This window comes from Microtus oregoni, unplaced genomic scaffold, assembly GCF_018167655.1.
Source record: "Microtus oregoni isolate MIOR12 unplaced genomic scaffold, Mior012 000027F_ref0000203, whole genome shotgun sequence".
NCBI lineage: Eukaryota > Metazoa > Chordata > Mammalia > Rodentia > Cricetidae > Microtus > Microtus oregoni.
The window spans coordinates 18,850,413-18,873,951 of NW_024543086.1; the positions used below are offsets into that span (position 1 = coordinate 18,850,413).

Below are 23,539 nucleotides of genomic sequence, written 5' to 3' on the forward strand. Positions count from 1 at the left end.
TATTCTTCCAAAGGAACAGGTTTGCTTTCCAGCACCCACGTAGTTCACAACCATTTGTAACTCCAGTTCTCAAGGACCCAACTGCCTCTGGTGGTTTCTGTGGACACTAGCTGTGCACGTGGTACACAGACATGCACGCAGACAGAAACATCCATACACATACAATAAAATACTAAAAATTAAAACAAAACCTCCCTAGACTTTAAACCAGAGAGCAAGAATGCAGAGAACTTGTAAAATGGCATGATGTGGCTGCCAAGTCATCAGCACAGCTGATCAGAGGGAGCTCAGGCAGGTAATCTCACGCCCACACAGCAGGACACCAGTGCTCCATCTGGGAACTGACAGCCTGAGGCACAGAGGTGCCATCCTCTTCCTTCCCGGCTGTGTTTGAGGGTGGGACAACCATACCTCAGCCTCTCATCTGTGCATGTGGTATCACGGTCTTCAAGGTACCGAAACAGTCCTGCCTCAGAGTGGTACACACTACAGCAGAGGATGCTCCCCTCTTAACCATGTAAGGATCCTAGACTGCTAGACTGCTTGACTCTGAAAATCAGCAACACCATCCATGTCCTTCCTATTCAAGGTCAAAACGGTCACAAATGTACAACCACAACGGATCAACCTAAGGGTCTGCATCAATGAGAAAGTCAGACACAGCTAGGGTCAGAGAGACACCACCAAGGGATACTCCTCCTCTAAAGGCCAGCTTTGTCTGCCTGGCTTTTCTCTCTCCTTCCTTTTTTCTTTCTCTTTTTTGTTAAAATATACACAGGATAATAGTAATCATTTAAGCTGGGCGGTGGTGGTGCACGCCTTTAATCCCAGCACTTAGGAGGCAGAGGCAGGTGGATCTCTGTGAGTTGGAGGCCAGTCTGGTCTATAAGAGCAAGTTCTAGGACAGGCTCCCAAGTTACAGAGAAACCCTGTCTCGAAAAAAACAAACAAACAAACAAAAAACAGTAATCATTTAACTGTTCTGGGTTTTATTGACGTTATTGAGAGAGTGTGTGTATGTGTATGTGTGTGTGTATGTGTACATGTATGTGTGTGTGTGTATGTGTATGTAGATGTGTGTGCACTCCAAAGGACAACTCTCGGGAGTTGGTTCTCTCCTACCTGTGGGTCTCAGGGACCAAACCCAGGTCAGTATGCATGGTAGCAACGTCTTTTACCACTGAACCTTCTGGTTGGCCCTTAATCAGTATTAAGCATACACTTCTTTGTGGTATTAGGGACTGAACCTAGGGTCTCACATACTAGGTGTGCTGGCTAATTTTATGTCAACTTGACAAGCTAGAGTTATCTGAAAGGAGGAAATTTCAATTGATAAAATGCCTCCATAAGAGCTGGGTACATGACATTTTTATTATTATTATTTAAATTATTTACTTTTATTTTATGTGCATTGGTGTTTTGCCTGAATGTATGTCTGTTAGATTTCCTGGAACTGGAATTACAGACAGTTGTGAGCTGCCATGTGCATGCTAGAAAGTGAACCCAGATCCTCTGCAAGAGCAGCCATCTCTCTAGCCCTGGGCATTTTCTTAATTAATGATTGATAGGAGAGAGTTCAGACTATTGTGGGTGGGGCTACCCCTGGGCTAGTGGTCCTGAGTTCTGTAAGAAAGCAAGCTAAGCAAAGCAAATCATGATGAGCAAGCCAGTAAAGCAAACCATGATGAGCAAGCCAGTAAGCAGCACCCCTCACAGCCTCTGCCTCCAGGTTCTTGCCTTGCTTGAGTTCCTGTTCTGACTTCTTTCAATGATGAACAGTGACACATAAGTGTAAGCCAATAAATGCTTTCCTCCCCAACTTGCCTTTGGTCATAGTAGCCCTGACTAAAACACTAGGTAAGTATTCTATCACTGAGCAACATCCCCAGCCCTTTATTTTAACCTTTAATACAATATTTTACTACCAAGCCAATGCTGCTTTTGAACTCACAGAAATATTCTTGCCTCAAGCCTCTCAAGTAGCTGGGATTTTATGTGCCTGCACCACAAGACCTGGCTCCCAGTGTATACTTCTGTGGCATTAATTACATTCACTCTTGGGAAAACACTATCACCACCAATTTCCAGAACCCTTTCCCTTTCCCAACTGATACTCTGTCCTTGTGACCCAGGAACACCTCATCCTCCTTTCCTTGCCCTGGCTCCATGAGGAGAGCAGAAAACAGGGGAGGATAAAAACTTTCCCACAGGCCAGGCGGTGGTGGCACACACCTTTAATCCCAGCACTAGGGAGGCAGAGGCAGGTGGATCTCTGAGAGTTCAGGCCAGCCTGGTCTACAGGGCAAGTTCCAGGACAGGCTAGGCTCCAAAGAAACCCTGTCTCTACAGACTTGGTAGGTTAAGATAAGGTCACTGACTGGGGTAAATGGTGTCCCTGTAAGACATGAGGACAGAGACATGCACCAAGAGATAATCCTGTGAGGCCATAGAAAGCACACAAAGTGTGGGCCTGACCCCACCTCGACCTCGGGACTGGGAAATGGAGCTGTTGCTTAAGTCTGTGCCTGAGACACTGCTACAGTGGCTGTAGCTGCTGATTTCCCCAGAGAAAAATGCCACAAGGCTTTAGTTTTGTTTTCAAGGACACAATTTTTCTTTTTTGGGGGTGGGGAGAGGGCTTGACACAGGGTTTCTCTGTGTAGCCCTGGCTGTCCTGGAACTAGCTCTGTAGACCAAGCTGGCCTCAAATTCACAGAGATCCGCCTGTCTCTGCCTTGCGAGTGCTGCGATTAAAGGTGTGCACCACCACCGCCCAGCTGTATCTTAAATATTTTTTAGCAACAAAACAAAGGACACACAAATATGAGCCAAAAAAAAAAAAGATAATTACAGAACACAAGCCATACTCTGTAGCTGCAGTCACACGGCCCAGAACTGTACCTGTTTGCTGTCCTCACTAGTTTTCTGGTTTCCTTCAGAGGGAGAGTCTTTCCGTTTGGCCTACAAGAGAAGGGCTGCTCAGGTTGGAAAGGCAAGGGGGAGATATCTTCTGAAAACACACAGACCCACACTTTGCTTAGAATTTAGAAAATGCTGGAGCTGATGTGTTGGCACAGGCTTTTAATTCTAGCACAAAGCAGGCTGGAGCAGGAAGATCATAAGTTTGAGACCAACCTAGGTTATATAATAAGACCTTGCCTCAAAACAAAAATTAACAAACAATCCCAAAAACAAAACATCACAAAGTACAAGTCCTCAAAGACACGAGAAACCGAGTTGTTATCATGGCTCCTGTCCATTGGTACCAAAGCCCCTTCCACACTTGGATCACTTGGGACTGACAGTCTGTGACACACGCACCAAGAGCCAAACAGTTGTTCAATAAAAAGGGCTGGGCATGGGCTCATGAATTCATCACACTAAACAGGCCCTCATATGAAGGTCAAATGCAAGGGCATTATGCTGGGGACTAGAACTAAGAACCCTGGTCTCCTGTTTGACCCAAATAGCAGCGAAGCTGACAGCACAGGAGTGTGAGTACTGCCCCAGGGAGACCCAGCTGTACCTTGAGGGAGGATAGCTCCAGCCATTCAAGGTGGTCCTGTGAGGGTTTTGTGACAATCCCAAGGGAAAAGTGGCGAGTTCTGGGTATACAGAGTGCCAGCAGCGTTCCGGACACTAAAGCAGGAATGAATGCGGAGATGCTGCCTCCATAGGCATCTCGGTCCAGTGGTCCACCACCACACATTTACACTAGCAGAGGATACCTGCAGCACCCAGGACAGACTCAGACGCTGTCCACAAAGGACCATCCTCAGGCAGAAGGGGCAAAAGAGCAATAGTGACTAAGACCTAGACCACGAACAGACATTTCCTGAGTCTCAGGGCCTGTCAATAGACCCAGGGTCCACACAAGTGGCCTCGGCAAGAGAGTGAAGTGACACACAAGTGCACGAGCTAAGCAGAGTGGCTCTGTTCAACAAATTCAAGAATTTTTGTTTTTTCTTTAAAGATTTTATCTATTTATTATGTATACAGTGTTCTACTACCTGCATGTATGCCTGTATACCAGGACACCAGATCTCATTATAGATGGTTGTGAACTACCATGTGGTTGCTGGAAATTGAACTCAGGACCTCTGGAAGAGCAACCAGTGTTCTCAATCTCTGAGCCATCTCTCCAGCCTCTTGTTTTTGTTTTTCAAGACAGGGCTTTTCTGTGTAGCCCTGGCTGTCCTGGAACTCACTCTGTAGACCAGGCTGGCCTCAAACTCAAGAGATCCACCTGCCTCTGCTTCTTGAGTGCTGGGATTAAAGGCCTGTACCACCATCGACCAGCAAGTTCTGGAATATTTCAATGTTACTCAAACAGTTTTAGAAACAAATACTAGCTTCAGTCCACTTTTGAAAAGCCTGTCCCCACACTGGGAGCCCTCCTCAGGATTTACTCTAGTGGCAGACCCAGGCACAGACAGGAAGTGGTTTCTAAGTAGGATGAGACCATTCATTCTCATCATAGCCATCAGATACATGATGTCCTCATCCAACACCTGGGCATGCCACATCAGATACCATTTATTGATGACCTCCAACTGCCTAGGAACCTAACAGCCCAAGGGATGGCAAAGATGAGGAAGGCAAGGCACCGGGTGCCTGCTAAAGCAAGATCCCACCAGTCAGCATACCAGGGGTGTGTCTTGCTCCAGCCCTGGCAGGAATAGAGTCATGATTTTTCTAGACTCTTTTAGAAGGTACCACAATGTAGGCTGCCTCCAACCACACCACCCAAATGCCAAATGTCATCTCATCTCTGTCCCCAACAGTGTGATTAAGTCAAGCAATGTCCACTTACACTTCCAGGCTGGCTGCTGTAAGTCGAGGCGCTGTTGGAACTGAGGTCACGGCAGCTCCAGTCATTCACCATTCCCAGGCTTTCTACCAAGAAGAAAGAACAGCTGGCATTGAGGAACTGACAGCTGGCCCACGGAAGAGATGGAGAGCACAGGCTGGTTTTATAGGCACTTCCCCTTTCCTGGATGGCAGGCCAGCCCTCACAGAGTCATTTAACCTTTCCTTTTTAATTTCTTTTTAGGAGCTGCAGATACTCGATGGTTAGGAGCATTTGCTGCTCTTGCAGAGGACCTGGGTTCAGTTCCCAGAACTACATGGTAGTTCACAACCATTTGTAACTCCAGTTCCAGGGAATGCAACACTTTTGGCTTTTGCGGGCACCAGGCACGCGTGTGGTGCATGTAAACATATGCAAACAAAACACATGCATAAAAACAAATAATCCTATTTTTTAAAGTCTATTATTAAGTATGTGTACAATATGCATCTCTGTGTGGGTATGAGCATATGAGTGCAGGTACCCCAAGACTGGTAGTTGTGGGCCTCCTGATGAGGGTGCTGGGAACTCAACTCTCATTCCCTGCAAGAGCAGTACCTGCTCTTAACCACTGACCCATCTCTCTAGCTCCCAAACAGTACCATTTGGATTCAATAATTCTAATATGAAAATCACATGTGAAGTGTGAACAGAGCAGCAGCCATCCCAACTGAGATAGGAAGTGAAGTTTGCACTTTGTAACTATTTTATAAACACCAGAACCCACACTCCAGAGCAGGGGACAGCTTTAGAGCATCTACTATGAGCCTACTGACAACTACTGACTACTAGGCTCTGGGGCAGCAAGTCAAGCCTAATTAAGAGACCTCCGAATCTCCTCCAGCTACACGGACAGACACTGACTTCAGAGTCACTGCCACTCAGTCCCACTAGAACAGCAGTTCAGGGAAGGTGTAGGTGAGCAGATGAATGACAAGCAGATCTGGATCTCCCTGAGGTATGTGGAGCCCAGTAATCTGGCCTGTCCCTGATGTAAAGGGCAAAGCAGGTCCAGCCATGTAGCGTGAGCCCCACCCCAGCCATCTAAATGAGCATGACCTTATGTATAGATGTGGCCAGTTCCCAGTGCTGAGCCACCACTCAAAGCTGGCTTTGGATGAGATTCTGTGGAGCTGCTGAGTAAGGTATGTGGCCACATGGTGGCTGGGGTGGCCCTGGGAAACTGAAGGTTGTCTACTTACTCTCTACGTGTGCAAAGGCACAGAAAGGGCCCCGAGGGCAGTAGCCAGTCTGGCGCATATCGTTGCATTTTGTAGATTTGTAGATCTAGGAAATAAGACAAAAAGATGAACGCTTATTCATCTGGGTTCCTGTGAGAAGAGCACAGCTGGTTGCTCAGAACACACCAGCAATCAGACTGTGTGGGCTCATCCAGCTGCAGAACGGATATGCAGAGTCTCCAAGAGTTCACGGAAGGCCTGGTTCTCAGGACTAGAAGATGGTGAAACCTGGACAAGTCAGGGCCTAGTGGGCAGTCCCTAGAATAAGGCATGCTCTCGTGGGGGCAGGGCAGGCCCAAAGCTATGGGACCATGTAATCATAGATGGGAACCTCCAGAACTTCGAGCTGCACAAACCTTTTCTTTCCAGTGATGGAAGGTAGCCACCACACTGTTTGCCCCTAGATGCCCGTGGTCCTGAACACCCTCCTCCTCCCAAGACACTGGCCAGGGCCAAACCTGTCAATCAGACCTCCATGCAAAGGCACTCTTCTACTTGATATCGCTGGAAGAGGTGTCTAACTCTAAGATACAGCAGAAGCTCAAGCAATGCCTGCTCAACCTTGTGACTAGACAACTCACCATGGCGACCTGGGAAAGGGCAGACAAGCCTCGGCGCCAGGAACTTTACCCCAAGGGGCAACATTTGCCCAAATACCAAAACCATACCATCCATTCCAGAGGCTCAGGAAAGGTCATGATGACAGCACCCCCTGCACTAACAGACTTAAGCCTACATAGAGAACCATTTCCTTCAGGTTCTCCAGCCTAGCCCCGGCTCCCTGGAGTCTCAGGGCTCCAAAGACAGTCCTTTTGCTTCATTTTAACTTAAATATAAGTGTGTTCTGCTTGGAGATTGAGTAGTCAAGGTGAACTCATAAGGCAGGGCCAAATACCTATCTAGACCATTCCATGGGATAAGCAGTCCTGACTGTCCTGGTGGTAACCTTTGAACCCCTGGAAAACCCTCACTAGTGAGAGCCAGGGCTAGGCGGTTCATCTCACATGGCACGCAGGGTGGAGCTGTGGGCCACATAAGATCAGCTGGACCCCAATAGGCACTGGCAATAGAGCAGCCATGACCAGGGGGGTGAGTGGAACCCTCTAGTAAAACTGTCCCTCCCTGTTCAGACCCCTTGTTCTAGGAGAGGGAAGTGCTGTCCTCACTCCCTGAGTGTCGTTCCTCATGGCTCCTCCCGACCCCATTCCCCAACTCCTCCTACGCTGATTTAGTACCTCTCAATGTAATCCAACAGTGTGCACTGAGTAGTGTTTCTGAGTCCTAAGTGCCCTTCCAGTGAGGGTTCCACACACAGCAAGCCCTGTTGAGCTGCCCCACCCCCACCTGCCCAATGCCTACCTCAGGATGGAATTGTTGCTCCGTGCGGGAATGGCAGTACTGACAGCTGTCCCCACCCTCACACCGTGAGGGCTCGCCCCACTCATCACCATGTTTCACACTAGGGCAAGGTGTAGACCTAGAGTAGGAAGAATGCACCGGTGTGCTCAGAACCTGGCTCTCAACAGTGATCGTGCTACCCCGCACTCCCCATCTGAGTCAGGGCTGCCCGGGTGAAGGGATGAGAAACAGTGGGTGCAGGGACCCACAGCGGGTGTTGGTACAGGGCTCTGCCTTCTGCAGCAAAGCAGAATCTGAGACTTGAAGCTTAAGTGACCCACATTCCCCACACTTTCCGTCAGTTCATGACCACTCATTTGGGGTTTATAGTCAGAATTCCCACGTCTGGGGCTTTTAAAAGCCTACAGTAGTGGCACACAACCACTAATCTGTATTATTCCTGGTTTGTTACTCAGGTCCCTTGACCCTGAAGCTATTCAGAAAGCAGTGAAGTCACAAATTCACCATCTTCATCTATCAGAACATGTGTTTCTGGGCACTCAAAGGGTCATGGGATTATGATTACAAAGAGGAGAGGTTGGCCCTCTGCAAAGAAAAGGTGCAGGCTGAAAAAGGAGCCTGTGGGGACTGAGGCATGGGCCACCGGGAGTGCTGACTGCAAACCCAAAGGGAGGCCAGCAATACAGACAGGGGCGGCTAGAGGCAGAGTGGATAATGCTTTGGAAAATGGGGGACCACCAGCCTGCTGGGACCCCAACCCAGATGCAGGTGAGAATCAGAAGGGCAAGAAGTTGAGCATCCCCCAGAGTTCTCCATCTCCAGACTCAGTGCCCTGCTATATCAGCCTAGAAGGTGAACTCTGTCTCACATCCCAGGAAAGCCAAATGTGCAGTGCCTGCAGGGCAGGACGCAGCCCTGACATTGCAGAGGTGCAGGGGTGGTGCATTACATTGTGCAGGGGTGATGCATTATTACCAGAAGTGCCAGTGGAAATACACAGGCTGCAGGGGGGTGTCCCAGCTGTGTTCCCTACCCCTTGAGGGCTATCAGTGGGCAGATCATGTGGGAACCACTGTGCCTGAATGCAGTCTGTCCTGGAACTAGCTCACGTACACCAGATTGTCCTCGAACTCACAGAGATCCGCTTGCCTCTGCCTCCCAAGTGCTGGGATTAAAGGCGTGCGCCACCACTGCCCAGCACAAGCCTAGCCCCTTTAAGACAGCTTTCTTGCCTATGGGCTGACAGCTTTGCTGAGCAGGAATCCTCAAAGGGAGAACTCAAAAAGTGGACATCTCTATGACAACAGTATGGAAAATGCTCCTCCTCCCCAGCATGGGGTGCAAGAGTCACAGGAAAAAAGTAAAGAAGCCTCATGACCCTGCCTCTGTCAGATGAACAGAGGCAGCAGGAGCTGCAGAGCAATCAGGCCAGTGGCTACAGTGAAGATGGATATTCTAGAGCCAGAGCAGGGTCCTCCTGTCTGTGATCCCTGAACCCACCTGTACTGGAACCTCCTGGGGTTCCGACGGCGGTCTCTGCTGTTGTGGTAGTGTGGACAGGCGTAGCCCTGGCGACATAGGCGTGGTGGCTTTGGGCACTGCTCTGTCTTATAGCTGCCCAATACGAAGTTACTGTCTGTAAAACAGATGCAAGAAAACCTGGCCTTGAGTGCTCAGTTACATCAGGCATAGCAGTTTAAAGTCCAGATACATCCATCACCACTGAGTAGATAATCAAACACAGCTCACCTGTCAGGAAGGACCAGCCCTGATGGACTTACTATGGATTGCCCCCAAAGACACTATACACAGTAGGAGATGCCAGGTACAAGGCTATAAGTATGACCAACATACATAATATGTACACAGTAGGGAAACCCAGAGATGGAAGGTCACCAGAAGACAGGGATCAAGGCCAGTCTTAGTGAAATGAAGCCCTCTCTCAAAAAGGAAAAGAACTGAAATGGCAGTGAAGTGACGATCACACTTGTGTGACCATATTAAAGTCACTGACAGGCTGAGGACATGGTTAGTGGTCTTAAGCACTTGCTGTGCAACCATGAGGATCAACTCCAGATCCCAGAATTTATGTAAATCCCACACAGGCATGAGAATCTGCCTATAATTCCATCACTCAGAATGCAGACCCAGTGAGCTGTGGGTACAACTCAAAGACCTTGTGTCAATGAATAAGAAGAGAGAGTGACAGAGGATGAGGGCTGATGTGAACCTCGGGCTTCTGCATATAACCAGACACACAGCATCTGCCCACAAACACATATTCACAGGCACGCACATGCCTACCCCCGCCCCCACAAGCCAACAACAGAAAGCTTTTCTGAGAAAATGCTTGTCCCCAGCTCACTGACCCACTCCCATTCTCAGGAATGTCTTCTCTTTCTTGAACTACTTCTATCACCTTAGGCAACAGTCAACTTTCCGAGATGTAACCCTAATCTTGACAGGCTTGGGTGACAACGGGCCAGTGTAGGTCTACCCGAGGCACCTGCTATCTGGCTCTACTGTGGATGCTGTTGGTAAGGCTGGGGTGCACAGGAGCACAGGCCTGGGTTTCCTCCTCAGTCTGCTGTGAACACAGTACTCTTAGGCCAGCAAGATAGCTCAGCTATCTGCATAAACTCGGTCACCTGAACACAGATTCTGGAACCCACAGTGGAAGGGGAGAACTGATCCCCACAAGTCATCCTCTGACCGCTACCCAAGACCACAGCATTTGGATGCCACCCCCACCTCTAATGATGATGATGGAGGAGAAGAAATTTCTACTTTCAAAAACGCTTAACATTTTAAAACAAAACAAAACAAACACATTACATGTAATCCAGGCTGGCTTCAACCTCCCATGTCTGTCTCCCTGGTGCTGGGATCAGAGATGTTAGCCACCATGCTCCCTTGGATTGTGCTGGAGATTAAACCTTGGATCTTTTGTTAGGGAGGTGCTGGGAGTGAACCTAGGACCGAGCCCAGGCAAGTGATCTTATACAGAGTTACACAAACTCAACTCTCTTTTTACTTTCTATTTTGAGACAGGATCCCATTAATTGATCAAGTTGGCCTAGATTTTGCAATCTTGCTCAGACCCAGACTCCCAAGTGGTAAGATTACAGGTATATACCAGCCAAGCCCAGCTCAATATCTATGTTAAATCTATGAAACACTCTTGCTATGTAGCCTAGGTGGGGATTCAGTTCATAATCGTCCTTCATCAGCCTCCTGAGTGCTGGACTCACAAAGTGTGTATCATCAGCGTTCAGTTTAAAAATGATTTAACTTCATGCTGGGTGGTGGTGGCACTTGCCCTAAATTCCAGCACCTGGGAGGTAGAGGCAGTTGGATCTTTGAGTTCGAGGCCAGTATGGTCTATAGAGTTAGTTCCAGGACAGCCAGGGCTACTCAGAAAAACCCTGTCTCAAAACAAAAGTTAACTTTGAGGCTGACTAGGGTAGTACACACCTTTCATTCCAGAAAAATCACCTCCTTTCTTTCCTTCTTGCTCAGCTAAGTCCTCAGCTAAGTCTAACAGAGACAGGGGGTTCTCGCCTCCCACCTGTGACACTGGATCAGATGCCCACTTGGCGGAGAACATACCCTGCCAACAGGGAGGCTGCTGAATAGAGCAGAAAGGAGCTAAAAACAAAGCCAAACATGAAGCTGCTGCCACACCATCCTCTAGCTGAACATCACACTCTGTCCCCGACTCTGGGACAGGCCACTGGAGTCTCCCTCTGCAACAGAGACTGGGCAGGCAGTGTCCCCTCTCCTCTCCAATGTAGTAACAGGCCATAGCTTGTCAGCACTGAGCCAGGTGGGGCACGAAGAGAGCGCAGTGTGAATCTCAGTGCTGCCAGCCAGCATAGCGGGAGAACCACAGTAAGAAGTGGACATGGAGTCAGAAACAGCTCCACAGTCATGCTATTAATTTATCCCAGCCTCTGGCCCCTAGCCCAACTCACTTTATACACGAGGGAAGAAAAGACTGCAGGAAGACAATCCACAGCTGGACTAGCTACAGTTTGAATGCACTAATTACAAACTAGAAAGCCCTAGGCAGACCAAGTCGGAGGGGGTGCATCAAGACTGAATATATTTCCCAAAACATCACAGACTGGACATACCCCCCCACAGATATGCATAATTAAGAAAATAATAAAAACAAATCTTAAAAAACAATAACCATGTATGCTGACAGAGGTCTTTGATCCCAGCACTCTGGAGGCAGAAGCAGGATCTCTGTGGGTTCAAGGTCAGCCTGATGTATAGAGCAAGTTCCAGGACAGCCAAGGTTACACAAGAAACCCTGTCTTGAGAAACCAAAACCAAACCAAACCAAACCAAACCAGAACAACAACAAACAGAAAAACCTTCATAGACCATGGGTAACACACGACCAGCCCTTACCATGGAATTTCTTTGTGTGTGGGTACACGTCCTTGAGAGCACGCGTGGAGCCAGAGGCTGAGTCAAGTGTCTTCCTTTAGCACTCCCACCTCAGCACTACTTCATGTGTAGGAGTGTTTGTCTGCATGTGTGTCTGTGTACCATGTGTGTGCCTGGTGCCCATGGAGGCCCCTGGAACTGGAGTTACAGGCTGTTGTGAGCAGCCATGTGGATGCTGGGAAACACTCTGGTCCTCTGCAATAGCAGCAGTGCTCTCAACTTACTGTTTGGAACCCAGAGCTTACCAACTGGCTGAACTGGCTGGGTAACAAGCCTTTAAGATCCTCCTGCCTCCAACTCCCCGGGGCTTGGCCTGAAGGCCTGCACTGCAGCTCTCAGGCTTTCTAAGGGATCCTGGGCATCAGACTCAGATCCCAACACTTATACAGCAAACACTTTCCTCCCATCCCCCAAGCTCCTAAAAGGCTGATTTTTATGCCTTTTATCTTTTTTTATCTTTTACCACAAAACTAGACTTTTACTCTTCACGACTATCGTTCATGGAGCCTGCAGGGAATATGGATTTCACAGCTCCAAGGGACAAGGACAGACAAACATCTGATTTAAGCTCCAGACATACAGAAACCCAGGTTTAGGCAAGTGCACCCGACTTTAATGGGTAGGTTAAGAGCAGACAACAGCTAGCAATGTGCTGGAACACACTGCCTGGAAGTTACTGTGGTCCCTGAACACTTCCCTCAACCCCACAGCCAACCAGCACCACCCACAAAGACGCCAGGTGGTATGACGGGCCAGCACAGTCGGGGACCAGATGGCTGGGTTCAAATCCCCTTTGGCCATCTGTTTCCTAAATGGCTGATGGCTAGCAGTGGACTGAGGAACCTGATTTTCCATTCGATCCTCCTGCAGGTTATGTACCAAGTGAAAGGTCACAGCTCTCCCCTTACCTTGCCACCGAGGATCCTCACCCAGGATCTTCTCGATCATGGCCTGGCTGGCCAAGACTCCAGGCTGCAGATCAGGTACACCATCCCCACTGCTGAGTTGGCCATTCTGCAGGGCTTCCTGAGCCTGAAGCTCCCTGTAACCAATAGCATAGCATAGCAGTTACAGCCTGAATGTCCCTAGAGGTGGGGAAAGTCAGCAGAATCAATGACTCCGAAGTCACTTGACTGTCACTTCACTGGCACTACCTGGACGTTAAGGGCCAGACTACAGTGGCAGCAAACACAGGAGCAGTCTTAGGACACCAGTTCTATCTCAAATTGCAATTTTAGAGCTGGTTCATTTACAAAGGATATGTCCCCACTCCTTCTATTTCAGACAGGGTCAATGTAATCCTGGCACTCCTAGAACTTGCTAGGTAGACCAGGCTGTTCCGAAACTTAAAGAGATCTGCCTGCCTCGGCCTCCTGAGTGCTGGGATTAAATGCATTTGAGGAGTAGAGGGACTCGCTCTGCTGTAGCCCAGAACACCCTGGTATTTACTGTTGCCCTATATTGCAGACAGGGCTTGAACTTGTGGCAGCCTGAGCCTGACTCAGTCTCCCAAGTGTTAGGACATTATAGGCGTGAGCTCAGATAGGATATACTTTCCACAGCAGCTAGGCACACATGGTGTTCATCCGTCTAGACGGAAAGTATTAAACCACTGTCCCTAATTGTGGCTCACAATACACAAGGAAACAGTGAGAACAGATTGGGGCAGCCAGGGACAGGCCTCCGTGGATAGAGTGCTTGCATGGCATGCATGAAACCCTGGGTTTGACCCTTAGCCACCATAAACTGTAACAATGGCAAACTCTGTAATCTTAGCACTCGAGGAATGATAGGAGGACAGTTTGAGGCCAGTGTGGCATACACAGGAGATCCTATCCCCAAACTGGGGCTCAGAAAGAGATGCTTTGAAGCAAAGATGCCAGAAGCAGCAAGGGAGGAAGCTGGTCCCGAGGAAGACACCCTACTCACCTGATATCACACACAGGTGGCCGCAGGTCCAGGGGCCCATGTGCGAAGGCACAGTGCAGGCCATTCTTCACACAGTGGCCCCGTGCATCTGTTTCATGGATACATGTGCCTGTCTTGTAGTAGCGCAGGTGGTACTTGCGCTCAGTGTCCCCAGTTGTTCGATGCAGGTAGGGGCATCTGGGAAGCAGAGGGGTGAACACACTGACTAGTCCTTGTAGACTTAGAGCTGACCCTGTGGTCCACCGGCCTCCCGCTGGACCTGGAGCAGCTGCTTCTCTATTCCTGCACACCAAGGCCTGCTCTTACCGAATGAGTACCTGTCCTCTACCCTATGGCGTAGACCCCTCCTTATTTTACCATGTATTGCTACTGGTGCTGGTCAATTTTCTGTCAACTTGACACAAGCCAGAGACATACGGGACCAGGGAACCTCAGCCAAGAAAATGCCTCCATCAGACCGACCTTTCGCAAACCTGTGAGGCATTTTCTTGATTGATAGTTGATGTGGGAGGTTCCAACGCTGGGCAGGTGATCCCAGTTTGTACAAGAAAACAAACTGAGCTGGGTGGTGACAGCACACACCTCTTTTTTTTTTTGGTTTTTCGAGACAGGGTTTCTCTGTGGTTTTGGAGCCTGTCCTGGAACTAGCTCTTGTAGACCAGGCTGGTTTCGAACTCACAGAGATCCGCCTGCCTCTGCCTCCCAAGTGCTGGGATTAAAGGTGTGCGCCACCACCGCCCGGCTCAGCACACACCTCTTAATCCCAGCACTGGGGAGGCAGAGGCAGGTGATCTCTGTGAGTTCAAGGCCAGACTGGTCTACAGAGAGAGTTCCAGGACAGTCAGAGCTACACAGAGAAACCCTGTCTCGAAATAACAAAAAAGAAAGAAGAAAGCAAAGTGAGCAAGCCAGTGAGACTATTCGCAGAGGCGTCTGCTTCCGTTTCTGCCTCAAGTTCCCTCAGTGACGGACTGTGATGTGGAGTGTGAGCCAATTAAGCCCTTTCCTCCCCAAACTTCTTTGGGTCAGAATGTTTTAGCACAAAAAGAAAAAAGCAAACTAAGACATTATCCTTATTATCACTAATTACTATGCCAAAATTAATAGACCACATAAAGACAGAGGCTTTTGACTGATGAGAACGTTACAGGCCTACATAACCAACGGCCTTACTTCTCTGGTCTCCCTCCACTCCATCCCCAGTGCTAAGGTTACTGCCACGCCCAGTTTATGTGGTGCTTGGGGTTGAACCCAGGGCTTCGTGCACACGAGGCAATGAGCTCCACAGTCACGGCCTTTTAACTGATTTTATTTTATTTACTTTTTAAAGTAGTGTTCAGTCAACAGTTTACTTTTGTTTCCTGGAAGTTCTGGGAATTGAACCTGGGACCGCGTGCACGCTAGGCAAGTGCTCTATCACTAACTACAGACTTTTAGTTAATGTAGTAAATAAAGTTTAAAATAAAAATATCTCCCCAAGAAAAGAATGAATTTTATTATAAATAAGCATTAAAGCACAGACCATCACACAAAAAGTCTGGAATGACAGAGTGGTATCTTCTCCGTTTTGAAGTCACAAAGGAAGCAAGCAACTGCCAAAGCTGTGCCCATCAGTTCTCTCAAACTGAGAGGTAAACTATCCTGTCAAGTTTGTATTTTGAGACAGGTCTTATGTATGCCAGGCTGGTCTTAAACTTGCTATGTACCCTAGGATGTCCCTGAACTCCTAATTCTCCAATCTCTACATCTCAAGTGCCAGAACTACAGTGGATGACATACCTAACCTTTACTATTTTTTCTAAGAAATGTTTAAATACACTATTTTTGTCTACGTGTTGGTCCAACAACCCCAGAAGTCTGTTCTTTCCAGGACTTAACTCATGATGTTATTTGGTGGCCGTTACCTTTATCTAAGCCATTCCATCAGTTCTGGATCTCACTACATAGATCTGGCAGGCTCAAAACCCCTATTAGACCAGGCTGGCCTCAATCCCAGAGATCTACCTGGTTCTGCCTCCTGAATGCTGGGATTAAAGTGTGTGCCACTACTTTCAGCCCTGAATAAATTTTTGTTTTGGTTTTCAAGACAGGGTTTTCTCAATGTATCCTTGGCTGTCTTGGAACTCTCTCTGAAGACCAGGCTAGTCTCGAACTCACAGATACCTGCCTGCCTCTGCCTCCCGAGTGCTGGGGTTAAAGGCGTGCACCACCACCACCCAGCTTAAATAAAATCCTTAAATGTGCTTTCTTGTCATACACACAAGTCATGCTATCTTTCTGACAAGTTATTATCAGAGAAGGTTAAGGGTGACTTCTGAGTCCACATCCTGTTGTTTTCAAGGACCCCAAAAAGGGAAAGGGGTCAGGAAGAGCCAAGGCAGAACCTGGGACAAAACCGAAGATAGAGCAATGTAATGTCACAATCACACAGCAGGCACGTGGCTATCTGCACCCAGAAGAGTCATAAACCAGAGAAACGGGAACAGAGCAAAGAGGCCTCAGACTGCAGGGTGTGTGAGAGAGATGATGACAACACTACAAACACGTCCTTACGCAGGATGAAATGGGCCTCACCTCCATTTACAGCCCACATCTACCTTGTAGTGACCAGGGATGTGCCCGTTCCAGTGTTCATCTCATTCTAACTGCCATCCAATTAGAGAAAATGGTGGGACACAGAAAAACATCACTCCAGAGGGGTAGGGAGAGAGGTCCCTACACTGCAGCGGCAACTCACCAACCCTTATCCACTCCCTCAATTTCACACTGAAATTTATGTCCGTTCCCATGGGGTTTGCTCTGACTTGTGCTGAGGGGCACCTTGCTTCTCTGCTCCAGGACCATTGCCATGGCAACCAGAGCCCAGCCTGAGATCTCTCCACAGAACAGCTGCGTTTCCACTGCCTCACACTTTTCTGCTTGGCCAGGCAGTCACTGCCCACTACTCTGTGGCCTCAAAGCCTGACCTCAGATCAAATATAAATAAAATACCTTGATGATGACATGCTTGTTTTTAATCCGTTTAATTTTTTGAGACAGGGTTTCTCGTGTAACAGCCCTGGCTGGCCTAGAACTCGCTTTGTAGACCAGGCTGGCCTTGAACTCAGAGACTCGCAGAGATCCACCTGTCTCTGCCTCCTGAGTGCTGGGATTAAAGGAACGTGCACCACTGCACAGCTCGAGCTTCCACTTCTAAGACTTACAGCAGTCTGTCATGTGTCTTGATGGCGGTGGCATGTGTCACATAGTTCTTACCTGCGATGTCTCTGTGGAAAGACCCTTACACAGTGTTTCATATAAAACTCATGGGGGATCAGGCCTGATGGTGTACACCTTTAACCCAGCATCAGGGACCTAGAGGAAGGCATATCGCTGTGAGTTCAAGGCCAGCCTAGTCTACAAAACAAAATACATAGTGAGATCCTGTCTCAAAAAATAAATAAAGGTAAAAAGTTGTAGGGCCTAGGGTTTAAGTAAAAACTGAACTCCCTGGAGGGTGAGTGTGAGCTGCAACTGTGCAAACTTCTGCCATGAATGGAAGGCATGAGCAGCCCAGATAGCTGGAGCACCATATGTGAAAGGCAGAGGCAGGAAGATCTCTGAGTTTGAGGCCAGCTTGGTCTAGAGAGCCAGTTCCAGAATAGCCAGGGCTACAGAGAAACCCTGTCTCAAAAATAAAAAAAGGGGGAAGAAATGGAACTGAGAATGGCCGCCATAGGCTCATATATTTGAATGTGTGCTCATCAGGGACTGGCACTAGCTGAAAGGGATTTAAGAGGTGTGACCTTGCTGGAGGAAGTGTGTCACTGAGAGTAAGCTTTGAGGTTTCAAAAGCTGAAAGCAGGCCCAGTGTCTCTCTTCATGCTGCCTGTGGATCCAGATGCAGAACTCTCAGCTACACCTCCAGCACCATGTCTACTTGCCTGCCACCACGCTTCCCGCCGTGATGATAATGAGACTAAACCTCTGGAACTGTAAGCCAGTCAGAGATAAATGCTTTCTTTGGGAAGAGGTGCTGTGGTCATGGTGTCTCTTCATAGCAACAGAACACCGACTAAGATAAAACTTCCATAAGGATCCACAATGAAAAAGGAGCCCCCTTATATCCTGAAGTCCACCTAGGCAATATCTGTTCCCAGATGCCCCAAGTATCTTTAGATGGGAGAGAGACTGCCCCGTGAGCCAAGTAGCAAAATGAGGCCTGCTGCTCAGAAAAGGGAAAGAAGCAGGATGTGGAGGCTCTTGTCTGTAATTCCAGCAACATGGAGGCTGCGGCAGGAGGACTGCCAAAAGGTCAATCCCACCTTGTATTCCCGAGTGAAAACCTGTTTTAACAACAAAACCACGCCTAACTAAACTAACTAAACCAAACTCTCAGAAGAGTTGCATCAAATTAATGAATTCAATTTTTTTTTTGTATAAATAGGACAAACTGAAGTCTTTAGCCAACTACATCACTAGGGACAGACTCTAAGTCAACAACAGTCAGTTGGCACACAGTGGGGGCTACCTGAACCTTCTCCATCCAAACAACCATAGGTACGGTACACATTCCTGGTTCCCCAGAAAGGTCTTTGCATCCTAGAGTTCAGGAAGGCATACTTCATGCTAAGAGGTACCGCACCTGGTCTCAGGTAAGAACGGAAGCTTCTATCCTGTGAGCTAGTCTCTTTTTCCACCCCAGAAACTACCTCAAAAGAGAGGTCCTGGGTGTGGTTACACATGACTTTAATTCAAGCACTTGGGAGGCAGAGATAGGAGATCCTGTGGGTCTGAAGTTGGCCAAAGCCACATAATAAGAAGATAAATGAATGGATGGATGGATATAGACAGACTGACTTACTGTGCTTGCAGCCCCAGGAGCACCCATGCTGGATGTGCACAGACATGAATTTAACCCCATTGCCTGCCCTAGATGCTGCTATAATGGGTGTGGGTCGACATGGATCCACTACTAACTAATTAGTTGGTCAACCTAAGCAGACCATGTGAACCCTGAAGCCCAATTCCCATGAGGGCAAGGGACATCACACATGACCCAAAGCAACCAATAGAGGCCAATGTTGGAAAAACGTCACGCCCACCAGAAAAAAAGGGCAAGATGTCAGCCAGGGATGAAGCAGGCAGTACTGTTTGGGACCAACCCTCAAACGAAGTAGTTGGCAGGGGTCCTGAAGTTGCCCAAGGAGTGTTAGAAGAAAGGACAGGCTGAATAGGGGTCTTAAGAGGAAGCGGTAAGGGGGTGACCACCAACCAGGAAAGAGTGCAACAGGAATCTTAACGAGACTGTTTGGCAGCAAGCTTTCCCAAAGTGTGTGTGTGTGTGTGTGTGTGTGTGTGTGTGTGTGGACAAGGGAGCGTTGGAAGGACTCCAAGGGGAGAGATGGTACCAGGGAAGCGGGGTGCTCATCGAGGTTGGTGACAGTGCAGAAACCAGAAGGAAAGAGTAAGGGCCGAGAAGGGCTACTGAAAAGTGCCCACAGTGCTGCCCATCTAGAGGTGCCCACCCCTCTGGAGCAGACCCAGAGCCCTGGATGGGCCCAGCCACCATCAAGACTAACTGGATGCTCACTTTACCACACACTGGCTAAAGAGGCTTTGCACTAAGAAATGATGTTTTAAAATAATGGATTTGTGGGTCTAGGCATGAGGCTCAGAGGTAAAGCCTAGCTTTCTTGAGGACCTGGGTACTATTTCCAGCACTATAATAAATACTTACTGTTTGGTAGTACTATGCCAAAAATAAAGGATTTCAAGACCCTGAGATAGAGGGAAAGCCCCACCATCAATACTCTGAAAGGTACTATCTAATTTACAATTTCTATGGCAACCCTGCATGAACCAGAATATGCAATTACTAATAAGATAAACGACAGCCCTTCCACACATGCAGCGGTGGGGAAGTCCTTCTCAGTAATTGCTAAGCAGAGACTCCCAGCAGAGGCAGCCTGTCAGACACTTCCTGAAGAGCAACTCATCCCATGTGCTTGAGATAAATTACAAACAAAAATCTTTCCTAAGACCTATCTGACCCTTTTTAGGCACACATGCCCACAGAACACATCCCCAACTGAATGGCAAGCATCTGGACAAGTCCCTCTTAGGTTTCCTAATGATAAACTACAAGCTACTAAGCCTAAACGTTAGCTGGCATGTCAGTAATGACTGCATATGGTTAATTACCCCTTGGACACAACTAAAGAACACCTAGAGGCTGGTGTTCACTACAGCACACTTCATTCCATTAAGAACGGACACACCAGCCAGGAAGTGGTGGCACACGCCTTTAATACCAGAACTTGTGCGAGGCAGAGGCAGGCGGATCTACAGAGCGACACACCCTGAGTGCCCAGCAGTGATATGCTCCAATAACCAAGACCACCAAATTGCCCGAGACAGGCTTTATTTCTCTCTCTCTCTCTTTTTTTTTTAAAAAAAAGGTTTATTTATTTATTCTGTATGCAGGCCAGGAGAGGGCACCAGATCTCATTATAGATGGTTGTGAGCCACCATGTGGTTGCTGAGAATTTAACTCAGGTCCTCTTAATCTCTGAGCCATCTCTCCAGCCTCTATTTCTCTGCTTTTTAGATTTATTTTATTGTATGTATTTGAGTATTTTGCCTGCGTGTATATCTGTGTACCATGTATGTACCTGGCACCTGCAGACTTCAGAAAAATGTTGATTCCCTGGGCCTGGAGTCATAGGTGTGTTGTTGGCTGCCATGTGGGTGCTGGGAACTGAGCTCAAGTCATCTGTAAGAGCAACAAGTGCTCCTAACCACGAAGCCAACCCTCCAGCCTAAGGCATGCTTTCTTTTTACAAATTAAAATTATCACTGGTGGGGGCTGGAGAGATGGCTCAGTGGTTAAGAGCATTGCCTGCCCTTCCAAAGGTCCTGAGTTCAATTCCCGGCAACCACATGGTGGCTCACAACCATCTGTAAAGAGGTCTGGTGCCCTCTTCTGGCCTGCAGACATGCACACAGACAGAATATTGTATACATAATAAATAAATAAATAAATATTTAAAAAAAATTACAAAAAAAAATTATCACTGGTGAATTCTACAAGATATCCCCAGGCCGTACTCTAGAGTACCATTTGTCTCATGAATTCCAGCTCTAAACTCAGGTAGCTGCAGCCCCAAGGTGACCAAGAGATCATGGAAAATTGGGAACTGAGGCTACGTCTTAGCCAGAGAGTCACCTGTCTTCTGAGGACATGTTCGAAGTTCAAAAGAAATTAATTTAGGGCTGGAGAGATGGCTCAGTGGTTGAGAGCATTGCCTGCTCTTCCAAAGGTCTTGAGTTCAATTCCCAGCAACCACATGGTGGCTCACACCCATCTGTAAAGAGGTCTGGCGCCCTCTTCTGGCCTTCAGGCATACAGACAGAATATTGTATACATAATAAATAAATAAATAAATATTTAAAAAAAAGAAATTAATTTAAATACCACAGGTGTCTTTAAGCAGGTAGATTTCTGTGAGTTCAAAACCAGGCCAGCCAGGGCTACACAAATTATGTCTAGGAAAAAAAATTACTGCTGGGTGGTGGTGGTGCACACCTTTAATACTAGTACTTAGGAGGTAGAGACAGACAGATCTTTTGAGTTTGAGGACAGCCTGGTCTAAGAGCGAGTTTCAGGAGAGTCAGGGCTACACAGAGAAACCCTGTCTCAAAACAACAACAAATTACTATACGTATTTAGAGTGTGTGCGCCAGCATGCACATATACAGCAGCAAATGTATGGAAGCCAGAGTATAATTCGTATGCGTTTTCTTCTTCCATTATGTGAGTCCCAAGGATAAAACTAAAACCATCAGGCTTGGCAGCTAGTGTCTTTACCCAGTGAGCCATGTTGCTGGCTCTAGAACATTACAGTAACTGAAGCTCTAGTAGGCTGTACTATTTATCTAGTTCACCCCTCAAGCTACTTTAACAACAATATATCCACTAAAAATCTTTCTATGAGGGGCTGGAGAGATGGCTCAGCAATTAAGATCATGTAATGCTCCTCCTAAGTTCAATTCCCAGCACCCACAAGGCAGCTCACAAGTGTCTGTAACTCCAGTTCCAGGGGACAGGACGCTCATGGCAAAACATCAATACACATAAAATGAAAATAAATACATTTAAGGAAAAAACTGATGAAAAAAAAAGAGCATATACTGCTCTTGCAGAGCAGCTAAGTTGAGCTTCAAGAACTCACAGTGAGTAATTCACAACCATCTGTAAGGCCAGCTCCAGGAGATCCTCCGGCCTTTGTGGGCATCTGAATTTTCATGTGTACAAAACACACACACACACACACACACACACACACACACACACACACCCTACCTCTACCTCTGAGCAGGAAGCAGCTAGCCCCAAACTGTCCAAAGGACAAAGGTGGTAGTGCATGCCTTTAGGTGGCAGAGGCAGATGGATGGATCTCCATGAGTTCAAGGTCAGCCTGGTCTATAGAACAAGTTCCAGAAGAGCCAGAGCTACAGAGAGAAACCATGTCTCAAAGAAAAAGAAAACAACAAAAACCAAAACCAAAAAGAAAAAAGCAAAAAGAAAAAGAAAAGAAAGAAAAACAAAGGATGGGACTGGAGATGGAGAGATGGTTCCGTAGTTAAAAGCACTGGCTACACTCCCAGGGCACCCAGGTTCAACTCCCGGCACCCAAAAGGCAGTTCACAACTCTGTAACTCCAATTCCAGGAGATCTGAAACCGTCACACAGACATGCATGCAGGCAAAACACCAATGCACCACAAAAAAGAAAAAAGGAAAAGCTGAGCAGTGGTGAGTGACGCACGCCTTTAATCCTAGCACTCAAGAGACAGAGGCTGGTTGATCTCCGTGAGTTTTTGAGGCCAGCCTGGTCTATAAGAGCTAGTTCCAGGACAGCTAGGACTGTTACACACAGAAACCCTATCTTGAAAACAAGACGAAAAAGGAAAAGAAAAAAGAAAGGAAAAACACAATGCCAAGTATGACAGAACCTGTAATCCAGCCTTGGGAGAATAAGGCAGAAGAATCAAATTTGAAATATCAGCCTATATTACATAAAAAGAATCCTATTAAAGGAATAAATAAGTAAAAAGCCCAGTACGGTGAGCATGCATGCTTTTGATCCCAGCACTCAGGAGGCAGACTCAAGCAATTACTGCAAGTTAGAGGCCAGCCTGGTCTACACAGTGAGTTTCAGGCCATTTGAGACTTGGAAGGAAACTAGGGATATGGATCAGTGGGAGAGGGTTGGTCCTAGGGTTCTTTCTCTCCCTAGTAACAAATATATGAAAACAGCCACATTTCCCCACATCCAACAAAGAACAAAAAAGAACCTCCAGCACCACAATTCTGTATGACTATTATGATGACTTCACGGGTGCCAGATCCTCTGACGTGTCAAGAGATTAGGTCTTCGAGACAGAGACTGACCTCACAGGCAGGAAGCGGCTACCCTGCCCCCACATCCCCAAACTGCCCAAAGGATAGAGGTGACACCTCCTGATAGATACTATGTTCTCTCTGAACACAACGAAGACATTGGGGCTGGAGAGATGGCTCAGTCAGATATAAAGAACTGAGTTTGATCCCTAGAACCCTAAAAAAAAAAAAAAGAGAGAGAGAGAGAGAAAGAAAGAAAAAAGAAAGAAAAAGATAAAAAAGGAAAAAAAGGCGGGGCACAGTGGTATACACTCACAAT

The 23,539-nt window shown here is 47.6% G+C and overlaps 1 protein-coding gene across 3 annotated transcripts in view; it reads right to left on the reverse strand.

Moving 5' to 3' along the window:
- The window catches only part of Unkl (unk like zinc finger), a 41,668-nt gene that overhangs the window by 15,382 nt on the left and 2,747 nt on the right, over window positions 1-23,539 (reverse strand). For all 3 annotated transcript variants that reach the window (XM_041676008.1, XM_041676007.1, XM_041676009.1), the window contains exons 3-9: window positions 13,837-14,013; window positions 12,816-12,949; window positions 8,950-9,085; window positions 7,450-7,567; window positions 6,052-6,136; window positions 4,814-4,896; window positions 2,902-2,961 (exon numbers count right to left, since the gene is read on the reverse strand). In XM_041676008.1, coding sequence (XP_041531942.1) covers window positions 2,902-2,961; window positions 4,814-4,896; window positions 6,052-6,136; window positions 7,450-7,567; window positions 8,950-9,085; window positions 12,816-12,949; window positions 13,837-14,013 — 793 coding nt within the window. The remainder of the gene's footprint in view (window positions 1-2,901; window positions 2,962-4,813; window positions 4,897-6,051; window positions 6,137-7,449; window positions 7,568-8,949; window positions 9,086-12,815; window positions 12,950-13,836; window positions 14,014-23,539) is intronic.